This window comes from Sinocyclocheilus anshuiensis, unplaced genomic scaffold (genome assembly GCF_001515605.1).
Source record: "Sinocyclocheilus anshuiensis isolate Anshui unplaced genomic scaffold, SAMN03320099.WGS_v1.1 scaffold179, whole genome shotgun sequence".
Classification (NCBI taxonomy): Eukaryota; Metazoa; Chordata; class Actinopteri; order Cypriniformes; family Cyprinidae; genus Sinocyclocheilus; species Sinocyclocheilus anshuiensis.
The window spans coordinates 1,275,602-1,291,092 of record NW_015549577.1 but is presented as its reverse complement, the minus strand read 5'-3'; the positions used below and the strand labels follow the sequence as shown (position 1 = coordinate 1,291,092).

At 36.2% G+C, this 15,491-nt stretch overlaps 1 protein-coding gene across 1 annotated transcript; it reads left to right on the top strand.

The window, feature by feature from the left end:
- The first annotated feature begins 5,557 nt into the window (after positions 1 to 5,557).
- On the top strand, positions 5,558 to 15,420 carry LOC107657526 (nuclear envelope integral membrane protein 2-like). The gene is made up of 9 exons (XM_016445659.1): positions 5,558 to 5,824; positions 7,628 to 7,737; positions 7,870 to 8,101; positions 8,183 to 8,255; positions 10,631 to 10,724; positions 11,047 to 11,161; positions 12,889 to 13,114; positions 13,713 to 13,901; positions 14,014 to 15,420. The coding sequence occupies exons 1-9, from the start codon at positions 5,734 to 5,736 to the stop codon at positions 14,327 to 14,329; spliced, it is 1,446 nt and encodes a 481-aa protein (XP_016301145.1). The 5' UTR covers positions 5,558 to 5,733; the 3' UTR covers positions 14,330 to 15,420.
- The last annotated feature ends 71 nt before the right edge of the window (positions 15,421 to 15,491 follow it).

Below are 15,491 nucleotides of genomic sequence, written 5' to 3'. Positions count from 1 at the left end.
TCCGCACCGTCCACGCTGGCTCGCTCCATCAGCTCCTCCGGTCCTCCCTGACGCTCCTCATCGATGCTCTTCATCTCACTCCAGTAGTCCTCCATGGAGTCCCGCTCCAAACTCATGCTGCCTATCCGCTGATACTGCGCTTTCCTGCAGAAACACACATCTGAGCACATCTGCACATGGTACTGACACGCAAACCCAACACACACACACACACACACACACACACACACACACACACACACACACACACACACTCATATATAAACAAATACTAAAAATACAAAACTTTTTTGCAGAAACTTAATTTACAGTATTTGCAGTGATTGCACACACACTCATATATAAACAAATACTAAAAATACAAAAACACAGAACAAAGTTACTAAAACTTTAACTAAAATGAAAATGGAAAACTAAAACCTGATTCAGTTAGCCTAATAAAAACTATACTAGTATATTAATGATGATAAAATAACACACTTTTTTTGCAAAAACTTTTTTTGCAGAAACTTAATTGACAGTATTTGCAGTGATTCTCATTAAATACTTTACAATTTCAATAATATTATAATAAATATTTAAATAATAGTTACATCATTTTTTAAAACTTATTTATTGATTTACCATTTATTGTTACATATTTAGTAATGACATCAGTGGGAAATATGTTTCTTTCATTGATGCTTATTTTAATTTTTTTTAAATCATTGTGTTACAATCATTTTTATAGTAATGAGATGCTAATGAGAATCACCATTGAGAATAATGGGAACAATAATACCCAAAAAAATAAAAATAAAAAAAATAAGAAGACAATTGCTTTTCAATGTTCTTCATTCAAAAGTTTTGGATTAAAGCATTTTAAATAAATGTAAAAGTTAACTGTCATGAAATTAATGTCAAAGCTAAATGTTAAAGCTTCATTTTCTTAAACCTTCTTTTCTTAAATTCTTTAAAATGTCATTTCTTATTTCTTTTGATTTGAGGATGAAATATAGCCATAGAGTTTTGACATGTTTTGTGAGATTCATCCCCTTCTGTAATGTTTTAAGGGTCTGTCATTAACACACTTCCGCTTTTGACATTACAAAATTCATTAATGGTTTCATTCTACAGTAAATGTGTCTTTGCTCGAGGAATCAGATATAAACAAATCCCATCTTGCAGAAACATATACTCGAAGCTTGGTGAATTACACCTGTGGTTAATTTGTAGGTGCTTAAATACCTCTGGCTGAATTTAGAATATGAGCTAGTCCTCCAAATAGCCCTGTCAAATGCAAAGTGCCACTGCAACCAAACACAAATTTCTGTCTGCACGTCCAAGTAATTATGCACTGCCAACTCCCTAGAGTCAAACTCTGAATCCAGTATTCCTCACAAAGGACTTAAGGGCTGCAGCATGGGTGTGTGTGCTGCCCACGTCTTCCTGTGTGTTTCAGGGAACCACCTACATTTGAACACAATAATGACCAGTGTCCTTCCCACCCCCTGTACACACACCACGTTAATGAACTGTAATCACATCTCTGGGCCTCTGGTGGACCTGGCTGTGTGGGCGGGGCTTCTACCACTAGCAGAGTCTGATTGCCTCCCACCCTTCCATCCATTTTCTGCACAGCATGGCTAATGAGGAACGATCCAACCAATCAATGTGCGACCTTAAATAGAGAAATGAAAATAAAAGGATTAATCGAGGGTCATGCAGTTCTTACATCTCTCCAACCTAGTTGTTTGGATCATTATGTGATGGGAGGTGAAAAACAGTGGTTTTTGACACGCATTATTATGTACGAAAAATGCCAGGTTACATAGGTCACAATCCTCAATACAGAAATAAAGATGTAAAAGAGATGAAAAGAAAGGTTTATTGTTTTTGAAAGAAATTAATACTTTTCTTCAGCAAGGATGCATTAAATTCAAATTCAGTGACAGGAGAGACATTTATAATGTTATAAAAGAAATATATTTCAAATAAATAATTTTTTATTCATCAAAGAATTTAGAAAAACAAATAAATAAATAAAAAGGTGAGCATATATAAAATTATCTTATAATGGTTCATAGTGAACACAGCTGCTAAGCTCCAATGACCAAAAAAACCCCATTAAACCGCACCTTAAATATAGCCATGTGATTTGTGTATTATATAACAAGTCTTCTGAAGCCATACAATAGTTATGTGCAAAAAAAAAAAGGAGCATATATGACCAAAAGTATGGACTGAACATTTTTATTGGACCACATTCATTGTCACTTTGAACTGTCATTGTATGCAAAAGAGCTGCATGAACATTCTTCAAAAAATCTCCTTTTGTGCTCCACGGAACCTGTAACAGCGCACACATTGGAACGACATGAGGATGAGAAAATTGTGACAGAATTAACATTTTTGGGTGAACTTTAATTAAAATAAACAACATTTACCACAAAGAAGAGCATTAAAACATTCAAGCGTTCCCTCAAGTAAAAAACTCCTCCTCAGCATCTGCACTACTTACAATTCTGACAACAAAGCAAACAAGAGTTTTTAATGACCCGAGACAGCGAGCATCTCAGGAATATAATAACTTGCAATATGTTCAGCATAAAGCAATAGATGAAATCACACAGCGAGCGTAACATATTTTCCAAAACACCCTGTATCTTAAGATGGAATCGTCTGTTTTTTTCACGTTTGATGTTTACCAGACGGCAATTAAAAACAAGCTCTGCTGAGGATTGGTTCGCCCCACTCATCCGCCTACCTACAGAAAGACTCAGCCTCGACTGATTTTTTTCAGCTCTCTGCTTATGTCAATCACCGTTCTTGCTCTCTGCAGCCTAGCAGCAGCCTACCACCCTATCCTCCTTCAGGAAACAGAACGGAAAAAAAGCATAAGCAAGGGTAAGAAAATACACAAAGAAGAAACTGCCAATCTTCCAACTCGCAAAACAAAGATCACATCACCACAAATGTGCCACTATTTTAAAAATGCAACTGCAGAACATGTGGCCTGCACATGAATGAACACAACAACAAAGAAACAGAAAGATCAAGAAAAGAAGTCACCAACATTGAGCACTTTCATTGGACAGAAAGCCTTGAGGCCTTATTTGCCTTCAAAGTCCTCCAGCCATCCTGGGTGTAGGACGGGCTTAAGTGCACCAACATAAGGCCCAGCTCTGTGGGTGTCAGATTTTAGCCCACTAATCACAAGCTCAGAAGTCCTTCTCTGTTTTGGAGAGGCATTCGTCAATGGAATGCGCTCTTTGCCAAAACCTCTTTTTGAAGTAGACCGCAGCTGTTACGATGAAACTTGTGTCTCATTTTGAAACTTGTGTCTCATTCTGTGACATAAAATAAGGAGAATTAAGAAACAAATGCAAAATAAACTGGAAATTTAGAGCCTTAGTGTTTATTAATGCATATTTACAATTAATTTAGTGTCTATTAATGCATATTTACAGTTAGAGGAATAGTTCACCCAAAAATGAAAAGTTGCTGAAAATGTACTCAATATGTAGATTTAATCCAAGATGTAGATGAGTTTGTTTCTTCATTGGAACATATTTGGAAAAATGTAGCATTACATCACCGTCAGAATGAGAGTTCAAACAGCTGATTAAAACAATAATCTAGAAGTAATCTACATGGCTCCAGTCTATCAGTTAATATCTTATAAAGTAAAAAGCGGCATGTTTGTAATAAACAGACATTTATAGATGTTTTTAAACTTCAAACAGTTGCTTCTGGCTAAAATACGAGTTCACTATAATATTGCATTCTCCAGTGAAAAAGTTATCTCGTCTGAAGTAGGAGACAAATATGCACACAACTGCACAGACCAAGAGAAAACTATTCAAAACAGTTCTAAACAAATATTTCGGTGATTTTTATGTGAGAGGACAACAGGGGATGGACTTTTTCACTGGAGGAAGTGTTATTATGGATTGTGGACTATGCATTTAGGCCAGAAGCAATGGTTTAAAGTGAAAACGCTTTAATGTTGGATTTGTTTCTTACAAACACGCAGCTTTTCATTTCACAAGACATTAATTGCTGGATGGGAGTTGTGCGATTTACTTGTGGATTATTGTGATGTTTTTATCAGCTGTTTGGACTCTTATATATATATATATATATACATATATATATTTATATATATACAGTACATATACATATAATATATATTGCATCTTATTTACCATTATCTCTTAATATTCTGAACCAGCGGTCATGAAACCTGTGGAGCTATTTTGTTAAAAGGCCCTTAACTGACTCTGCGTCAAAAACGGGACTTTCTGTACCTTAACAAAAACCACAAAGCCTTCTAACCAACACTTTTTTTCTTAGTATACTTTCCCCTGTGGGACATTACCTTCTGACAGTCTGCTACAGCAACTGAAGATAAGCTTCATTATTAGTGCTAAAAGTTATTGATGAGTGCAAGCAGCAAAATGATTAAAATGTTGTCATTTAACAGGTTGACTGAGAAAAGAAATGCTCTCTTTCTTGGGCAACGAGGTTAGAATTCTTCCTAGAAATCAAAATGACAGAAACAAACTCATCTACATCTTGGATGGCCTGAGGGTGAGTACACTTTCAACAACTTTTTATATTTGGGTGAACTATTCCATGCATATTAAAAATTCATTTAGAATTAATTTACTGTCTATTAATGCATGTTTACAAACCACAAAAATCCCCCTTCCATTTCAAAGGGCGAAGAATGCACAGAGATGACATTTTCATCTGGTCTCCTCTAGATTTTGGTTTAACGTTTTTCTTCCCACAGCTTATCTTTGTGTTTGCTTCAAGACTGCATTTGCAGGACTAGACATTTTAAGATTGCTTAAAATTGCTGATAGACAACAATGGATTTTCCATGTTTTCTACATTTTACTATATAATATAATAACAATTAATTATGTTAGGGCATTACAAAATTCATGATTTTTAAGATTTTGACAGATAGACAATGCAATGTGCTCAACCTTCTGTTGTGAACAAATGGATGTAAAATCATCTTATTAATATCAGAATAGCTTCTTCTTGGCATTTTTACACTAAACTTATAAACACAAATAAAATAAAATGAAACCTAAATATCAGATGGAAAAATGTAATGAAAATTAGAAATATTGAAAAATTAACTGAAAAGTTAAAGCACTAAAATTACTAGCACATAAATGATATAAAAATATGAAGACTGATATAAAAATAAATGAAACCTAAATAGTAAAATTTAAAAAGAACAAAAAGTAATACAAATGACAAAAACCACATAACAAAATTACTAAAATTTATGCTAAACTTAAAACAAAGACTAAAAAAAATAAAAATAATAGAAGCCAACTGAAAATACTAAAAACTACAATAGTACGTAAATCTAACTACAAAATAGCGTTATTGACTTTGACTGCGGATTAAGACTGGACTAATCAAACATCAAACGCCCAAATAGACTCCATTAAGACAACTTAAACTTTGAAATAGCTTTCAATGCGCGCTTTTGTGTATCTAACGACTTTTGTAATTTAGCATTTTACATGATAAATTCTACATGACAAATGAGTAAATTAAATTTCGGGACCCATCATGCAGTCTGAAACTGTTAGTCTGGTCTGGGTTACACGAAGCCCACCGAATTTGAAACCGAAAACATTAGCTTAGCTCATGTTAGCTTAGCGGGCCAATCATTAACCTGCTGTCTGTCAAATCTATCCATTTAGCACAATAATCCACAAAAACATGGGGAAGTTAGCTGCTTTTATACCCGTTTTAACTCTTTTGTGTGCTTCATGGCAACGTGCAGAGGGAAACAAAGGATATTCATACGCAGGTAAATGATTCGAGTCATATGCTAAACAGACAGCAGCATAAACAAACGCCATTAACACTACAAAACAGGCACATTGTGTATAGATAACGGTATTATGCTGCGTACCTTTATCTGGGATTTTAAATGCGATAAAATCGCCGAGTGCAGTTAAAGTACTGTTTATTTGGGTCGTGAACTGTGTGAGCTGGACACAAATGCTGTATGTCAAAATCTAGTGAAGCATTTGTATACCCGTGGTACTGTGTGGATAGGGACTTTATTATTTTTAAAATCTATTTATAATATAATCTGTTTGTATTTTGTGTTTTTAAGTAAAGTAGACTGTTCTGTAACAAAAAATAATTTTATGAGAACAGTATTAAATACGTTTTAAAAAAAGACTAAGGAAATGAAACGTGGTATGTGGTTTTCCTGCCTTTTTTATTTTAGAAAAAGCAATGTGGATTACGGTTTTAGTATGTGAGATTTTTCAGCATCCAGTCAACAATAACCAAACATAACTGGTTTGTCTGCATGTGTTTGTAATCTTATCATGGTCCTTCTAACCCAGGGCTGTCCAAACTCGGTCCTGGAGGGCCGGTGTCCTGCAGAGTTTAGCTCCAACCGTAATTAAACACACCTGAACCAGCTAATCAAGCTCTTACTAGGCATAGAAACTTCCAGTCAGGTGTGTTGAGGCAAGTTGGAGCTAAACTCTGCCGGACACCGGCCCTCTAGGACCGAGTTTGGACAGCTCTGTTCTAACCTGTCTGTCAAGACTCATTTATTCACTCTCTGTTTCAGGTTCTAGATAACAACTCTGTCTTTTGGTTGTGAGGCCTTATTTTAGGCCCTGCAGTCCCTTATAGTGTCTATTTTTCCTCATTGTGCCCAGTTTGTCTCCATTAATGAAAACAATGTAGAAAAGTTTATGAATTGTATTAATGTTTATGAGTTGCATTAATGTGACAGTGGAGCAGTTCCAAATAAGCCCACTTGACAGAAAATTAGATTTATGGATTATAAATAGAGGTGAACCGATTTTACAGATTTTACAGATGATGATAACTAGGTTGGACCACACTGGTTGGCAACGGATTCAATAAGTAGTTTTTAAAATGGATACTGACTGAAAACAAACGTAACACTTCTAAGTAAAATTGTGCTCAACCTTATTACTACAAAAAAAAAAAAACACTTCTGAACTGTGAAAATGTACTGTACATTTTAAATATAAATAAATATCAATATATTAATTAGGCATATACCTTGATGTTTATTGTTATGACTTCATGTTGGATTCTTATTGTAAAGTGTTACCATTCCACAAAACAGTCATGCTTAAAGATGGCCATCTTTAAATATTTACACAAAGGCCATAGCATTGAAATTAGGTACATATGTATGTATATTGTATGTATACTCTCCCACTTTATTTGCTTCTGTTTTTAGAACCCTTAATGATTATCTAATCAAAATAACAAATGTATTACAGTAACATTTCCCTTATGAACCCCAGTTTGGGAAACCCTGCCATAAGTGATACTTCCATTTATAAATGAACAACAACAATAAATTGTGTGAGTAATACTTTTGGATCGAAGCAACCACACATGAGCATGTCAGGATTTAGAAAGTGAGGATGCTGCAGTTGTAGTAGTATAGTGATTAGAATGAATTTAGCCTGTGGGCAGAAGCTCTTCTGTTGCCAGCTGTGATTTTCTGGGACGCTTTTGTACTGTTTTAGACATAGAAAAAAAGAAAACGAATGATGGGGATTGTTAAAGTAGAGGAGTAACACTGATTCTTTCCTGATTCTGACAGATTGCACCTATGTGAAAGGAGACAGTGCCCACGAGTATTCTGGGAGTCAATGCTTCTGTTACAGCCCTGGTACAGAAATCGAATGGAAGGACTTCTGGTCCACCTTCAAGGTAATATCACATCATGCTGTAGTGTGTGTGTGTTTTTTTTTTTAAACATTTATTTTATTTTATTGGAATAACATGAGGGTGAGTTAACTCTCCCTTTAAATTGAATACTGACTAGACATATGTTGTTCACAGGTAAATGTGACAAGTGATGAGGACATCTTTGTCGTGTTTCCAGTGGAGACCAGAAATTGCCATCATCCGGATGATCTTCTCACAGTTACTAACTGCTTTGTTGAACGCTACTGGCCACCCACTATCCAAAGGGAGAAGTCTTTGGACATTTCACTGGTTGATGAAGATGTCTGCTTCATGACCAAATCGCCTAGAAGCAATACTAAGTATACACTACACGTCTCCAACAAAAGTGAGCCAGAATATCACGCACAGCTTATTCTTACAAAGAGTAGTTGGGCACTGAATCATGATTATTTATGTTCTTTTACAGGGTTAAATAGAATGTGCTTCCTGCTTTTTGTGTGTGGTCTGGTGCTGTTTTTTGGAGCGGGAAACATATGCAGGTAAGTGGCAATTTAGCAGTTCAGATGTTCTCATCTAGAGATAATCTGCAGTAGAGAATCAGATTTAATTCTGATCAAGTTTTTTTTTCTTTTTTAAATTACACCACCTTAAACTGGGATAAAGTAGTATAATATAAATCACACTACATTTTAAGGAATTGTACACACAAAAATGAAGGCATTTTTTGAAGAATCTGTATGCAGCCTTTTTTTATATATAGACCATCTGACCATCAAAAAAAACACTGTAAAAGCATGGTAAAATTGGTTAGTGCAACTAGTGTGGTACATTCTAGTCTCCTGAAGTCATATTTTGGGTGTCAGTTAATGCCTGCTTCTGCTGTCTGGATCAGAGTATGTGAGGGGAGTGGCGTGATTTTTAACTGGAGCAAGCGGTGGGTGGATTTTTTGAAAGCATTGTGGTTTTCACTTGCTCCAAGAGCACTCCACTACCGCTCTATAATGAGCACAATTAATGCAAACAGCCCATTATATATAACTGCATTTTTATCAAGAATTCACGCATCATTAGCTAGCTTGACAGATATGTGGATCACTCAAATCAGAAAGAAGGTGAATGTATAATGACGGCGATGGACGAGTGCAGGAGGTTATATCTCAAGCATGTTTATTTGTAGCATGTGGATACTCAATATTGATTGGGTGAATTCACGTTTTAAACAGGTTATTGTACAGGTAGTTAATCTCCGCTCTAATCTAAAGTGCTGCTACATTGCTGCACACAACACACAAGTTTGTACATAACGTACAGATCGCGCGCACATAGAAACATTCAGGAGTGCAGAAAATTATTGTCAACAATGTCCTGTGATTTATCAGCTTGAAAACGGAAAAGTTACAGCATATTCTTTGTTTCTGAAGTAACTACAACCCTCAGCTTCGCCATTGTAGAGAGACGCTGCACAGACAAGTGAGTTAAAGTCATTTAATATTAAACTATTCTTCTAATATTGTGTATTTATTTTTAGTTTAATATAAGTTCTGAACAGAACTTTGTGATTTTTCAAAACATACTGAAATATTTCAGTCGCAAATTTCGTCATGGAGCGAAGGCGGAGTGGTGTTTCTGATCAGTTGAGCGAGGAGCAGGAAATGCTGAACCTGGAGTGGAGTGATCATTGAATACTTGGAGTTCGGAGGAGAAATTGTTGCCACTCCACTCTCATACTCTGGCCTGGTTAGGGTATATTTAGTTCAGTACGTGATTTCAAATTTATAAAGCCTTTATTAAAGAGGTTCTCAACCAGGGGGCCACACACTTCAAAGAAGGCTGCAAGATGGTTTAAAATGACTTTTTAAAGCTTTCAACTAACTAAACAGCTAAACAATTAAACAAGGGTCAATATTATTTTAATTCATGCCCACAAAAATAAATTTTTTTAATGGTCTTGGAAAACCTGGACACTGCATGAGGAAATAGTGTGATTTTACAGACCTAGAAATGTCATGGAAATTTCTGTAATAAATGTGATTATTTTTTTCAATATATGTCAAGCTCTAAAATATTATAACAGGTAGAAATAGCTTTAGTGAAAGTGATGAAAGTGAAAGTGATGTGACATGTGGCCAAGTATGGTGTCCCATACTCGGAATTTGTGCTCTGCATTTAACCCATCCAAGTGCTCATACACAGCAGTGAGTAGTGAACACACACACACACACACCGTGAACACACACCCGGAGCATTTTATCTGATTAAAATAATGCGAAACCTTATCCCATAATCATAAACATCTGGAAACGCCATGTAATTTCATTGGACATAAAGAGTGTGAAATACATTTACTTCTTGAGATGCCTGGAATTATGGAATTTATTTACTTTGTATTAATTTTAATTATCTGTTATTATTTCACTATAATGCCATTCTTAGTTTTTGTAAGTTAAAAAGTTTAAAACAAGCAGCTTTGTCAGCTGAAGTATATTCGCTCTCATGGGAGGCTTTAAACAACATCTTGAACAATAGGGGTCTTGCAGTCAATGCATAAAATGTAATATTTGTTAGCTGAAAATCTGGCTGTCCGCCAATGCTCTGAAGTCTCACCTGCATTAACATTGAAAATAGTGTGCATTCCACACAAGGTTTGATGACAAAAAGACATTGGTTCTCACGTATGTTGTAACCGGGGAAGATTTTTAGTGAATAACAAGCTAAAGTTCAGTGTGTTTCTAACACAAAAACTATTGCATGAATATAACTCACAAGTCATGTGGACTACTTTCATGTAGCTTTTATGGTGCTTTTTTTGTACTTTTTGGAGCTTGACAGCCATGGTCACCATGAATTGTTTATTAATTCATTTGTGGTTGAAACTTAAAACTTATTATTCTAACCGACTCTTCATGTTTTCCAGGAGCTCACTGTTTTTCTACACCACTGGAGTTACATTGGGAGTCGTCGGCATATTTGTTTTCCTGACGCTTGTTCTCAGAAACTTCGTACCAACAGTGTGTAATGCTACTGTCACAACCTTTATCATGATCATGATACACAGTATCACATGTTTCCTCCCACTGATCAAACATGTTGGATGAGTAGTATGAGTTTAAGCCTGTCAATGCTGGCATTGATGAGATTAAAGATAAAGGGAGGTGGAGACTCACTCCTCAACACAAAACATCCTCAGGCATGTACATCATCGTAAGGTTTTATGTAAAAAAAAAAAAAACAGGGCTGTGCAATCATTTACAGATTGACTGGCAGCTCATAGTTTTGGGGTAGGTCAGAAGGTCAAGCACTTTCACTAAGGCTCTGCTTTTTTACCCCCAGCGTGGGCTGTTCCTGGTGTTGTTGGGCGCTGGCTCTGGTCTGTCCTACATGGGGATCCAGAGGGTGATAAATGAATGGGATGACATCGTGACTGAGCACTGGATGGAATTACTGGGTAACTAGGCAACCTTTTTCTGTTACAACCCATCTTGCCCTGTTTTCCTTTGCAATCATCTCATCAGCCAATTACATCAGACAGTAAGCCTTCGCTAATGTTAATAAATGGTCTTTCAAATGTACCTTTTGTACAGTTTTGCGTTTCAGTCGAATGCCACATGTTGTCTGTTAATTTGCTTGACGTGCTCTTTATACAATAGAATAATTACCGTACATGTCATTTAGAAAGATTATCCTTCTACACTCTCGCTGCATGTTTCATCAACTGAAGCGCTCGCATTAGAACATGCCAGCATTGCATAGTAACAGTCTAGAGCAGATTGAGATTCACCTTTTGTATCGTATATCTTGGCTCCGTTAGTGTTATAATATGAGGGCCAAGTATTTTGAATGCTGAAATGACTGCCTCTTGACTGCTCAATAGACTCTATTCTCTGCCAAATCAATTTCCCTCTTCAAGCACTCGCAGTATGTAAATGCATCAGTGTTTGAATGCGAGAACCACAGGCATATTAAGATTAAGGGAAAGAATCTGCAGTGCTGCTGGAACATTGATTTCTATGCCTAAAACAAAAAGGCTCTGGGAGGATTACAGCCCCAGTGAATGTCTGTTTTTTTTTTTTTTGGCCCTTTTATTTCCTCTTTGTTTTTTCTTCTGTTTTCTCAAATCTACTGTAACATTAAAAGAATAGTTCACTCAAAAAAGCATTTTGTGACTTACTGTCAAAAGGTGATTTTTGATTTAAAGAGCGAAACGAGCTAGATGTTCTTTTCCATATAATGATTCTATACAATAAAAGTGATTTTAGCTAGAGGGGAAGACTTTTTTTTTTCTTTTTTTTTAATAATTTCACAAAAAGGTTTCATATGGCTTAGGAAGACTTGAAATATAGTGTACAAATCACATAGACAACATTTATCATGATTTTTTGATAGACCGGTCCCCATCTACTATCATTATTTAGAAAAGATGGTCCGGATATTTTTTAAGAACCATTTGTTTCAAAAGCAAAACAAAAAGTAGATTTAAAGATTAAAATATTTTATGACGTGACGGTAAAGCAAAACTTTTGATTATCACTGTTTTCACAAAAATATTAAACAGCATAACTGTTTTCAACATTTATAATTAGAAATCAAAACACAAGAAAGGTTAGGAATCACTTTATAGTGAGTAAACAATGACCAAGTAAATTAATATAACCATTATTGTTACATTTATATTTCACCATCGTTCTTTTGATTGTATACTAAAGTATTTAGCAATCCATTGCTCTGCTCTGTTGCAGCAGCAGCCCATAATGTTTGCATTCAGTGAATGTAAACTCGACAAATACACCACATGACATCAACTATTTAATATTGATGGCCCATAGTCACCCAATGCACATTTTAGCAAGTGAAAGCTTGCCTTTAAGGAATAGTTCACCCAAAAATGAATATTCAACATGACGTTTAGTTGTTTCAGTGCGTATAGATCTATCTACCCTGAGTGTTCTGTGTACGTATTATTGCTATTGCTTTATGGGCTGTTTATGAATGACAGGCAAGCTCAGGCAGGCTGCTTCTGTTTGATACAAATTATGCTTTTTTTATTGTTACCTTGCTACAAGTGGTACGGTGCTTTATGTACATATGTATGTATGCATGTGCAGGGAGGTCAATAATACCAAACTTGACATTTAAAAATTATGTTGACATTTTCTCTTTTCTCTTTCTCTGCAGTTTATGTGCTCATTTCGGGGTTAGTTAGCTTTGCTGTATGCTATAAACACGGCCCCATCACCAACAAACACACCCTCAACTTTATGACCTGGGGTATGCAAGTAGTGAGCATGGTTTTGCTGTACTATGGGATTACTATCCCCCCTGCCTACTACGTACTGATCATGTTGCTGTTGTGCTGGAAGATTCTGCCCTTGGCCTGGAGCCTTCTGATGTGGATTTGCAGGTAAGAAAAGCACCACAAACTGTGAAACAGGTGAGAAATGTTTAGGGTAGGGCTTTATATTTCCCCACCCAATTCATTCAAAAGCTGATCATGGTTACTTACCAAAATGAAGCCAGGTGGTTGGAGGAAAGGGGTTAAAAAGTAAAGGGCCGGTGACACTACTTTTTGTTCCATTGACTTCCATTCACACAAAAGCGAATGCAGGAGACACAAGCTCATGTGATTTTTTTTGCTTTGTTCCAAAGTTCAAGTTTGAAGAACTCTGCCCCATCTCGTGAAGACATGTAATCAGTAGTAGATTGATAAGTCACGGCGTCGGTGTGACCTCTTAGCTGAATTAAAAGAATGAACTTTAAATCTGTAGGATTGCAGCATTGCAGTACCGTGGAGTAGATTGCATATTTTTTCATTTTTGAGTTGAACTGTACACAATATTGTACACAATAAGACATGCATTAAGAAAATACAGTAATTTTGAGTTAATGTTGACTAAGTCTAAGAAGCTGAAAGTGAATCATATGATGAAATTGACCTTTGAACAGTTGAAATATGTAATCATAAAAATTTGCATGTATTAACTCTGACTTTATGCCTTCAGTCTCTTTTACTCATTCCTGGGCTTGTTCCGGAGGAAGAAACGGCCCAAGCTCAGGCTACTGACTGAGGAGGAGTACAGAGAGCAGGGAGAGATCCACACCAGAGCCTCCCTGGAAGTATTACAGGAGCACTGTAACAAGTCTGGCTTTCCTGCATGGGACACTGTGTTGAGGCTCAGATCACCGCAAAAGTAATTACAGTTTGTATTCATCAAAATAAGCATGTTTACAGGGCACACATGTACTGTATATATCCCATTTTATTGAGTGATATTCCTCACCAGTTGTTTCTGCCTCTTTCAGGTTTGCAGAGTTTCTGCGCAATGGCAGTCACGTCACTCAAGAGGAGCTTCAGAATCATGAGAATCAGTACGGGCTTGGTGGGGAATATTACGAAAACATGCTCTTCAACAGCAGCTCCAGTGACACCCAGTCGCACAGAGGAGAAGCAGAGGACAATAGCGAAGATGAGCGGGATAGTAACAGTCCTCCAACCCTAAATAATGTCCCCAGTCCTGCTGTATATACTGTATATACTCCAGCTGTCTGCCAGTATCCCCCTGTCACCTACACCCCTCAGCCAGAACCCATGGATCCAGAAGACCAGGACTTCTTTTAAAATTGTCCTGTTGTCAATTTTGTCATGTTAATTTTAAAGAGACTTTTTGAAACGCTAAACATTTTTAGGAAGGAATGACTTGAAGGAACATTAGTAGGTCCATAAGGATTGTAAAAATAATCTTTCTTTCTCATTTGTGTTTAAATGATGTCTTTCAGACAGAGTGGGCTGCTACTATTATATATTTTTTTTAGCAGGAGTTTGTATTCTCGTACCCAAGTGATGCAGAGCTGGGAATAACACTTTTTTTGTACATACTGTATGTTAATAGTGTGTGTGAATAGATAGTGACTGTGCTGCTCTCAGGTATATCAGATCATCAGGACATCATTGCAGTTTGCTAATACATTTGCCTCAACACATACAGTCCCACAGCATTTATGTAATTGAAGGAAACAGTGCACTCTAGTGTTGGTTAAAGGAACAGTTCACTTATAAATGCAAATTGTGTCTGGTTTACTCACGCTCATCTTAATCCAAACCTCTCTGTCTTCCTTGGAACACATAGAGGAAGTTTAGCGGGATCTCCAAATTGCTCTTTATCATATAGTTAAACTAAACGAGGACATACGGTTTCCAAAAGTTTCAAAACTGCACATCTAAGCATCAGCTAAATCACTGAATGTTTTTTTTTTTGCCTTCCACTTGATATCTATTAATCATCAAGTTTCTTTAGTGCTTGGGTGTCCAGTCCTGGTCTTGGAGGGCCGACATCCTGCAGATTTTATTTCCAATTTTTACCTACCTGGAAGATTCTAGTAATCCTTAAGACCTTGATTACTTTAGTTCAGCTGTGCTTAATTGAGGTTGAAGCCAAAATCAGCAGGACTGGACATCCCTGCTTTAGAGGCTCTGTAGAATTTTCATGTTAGTGTGAACCATCCCTTCAAAATGAATCAACTCATTGTGTATGTTCTGCATCATCTCATGTGGGTTTACACATCTACATGCTGGCATTTCATATTCTTTCCTTTTTATTGAACTTTTATCTGAAGAAAGAATGTATGTTTTAAAAAAAAACATTTCATTTTAAGTGTTTACAGCCTTTTATATTGCCATTTAATTAAATTAAAAAAAGACAAATGGCTAAATTCTCAACCAGAATATTGTATTGTGTCATCATATGTAAACATTTCAAGAACTTTTATAAGCAGAGGTCATT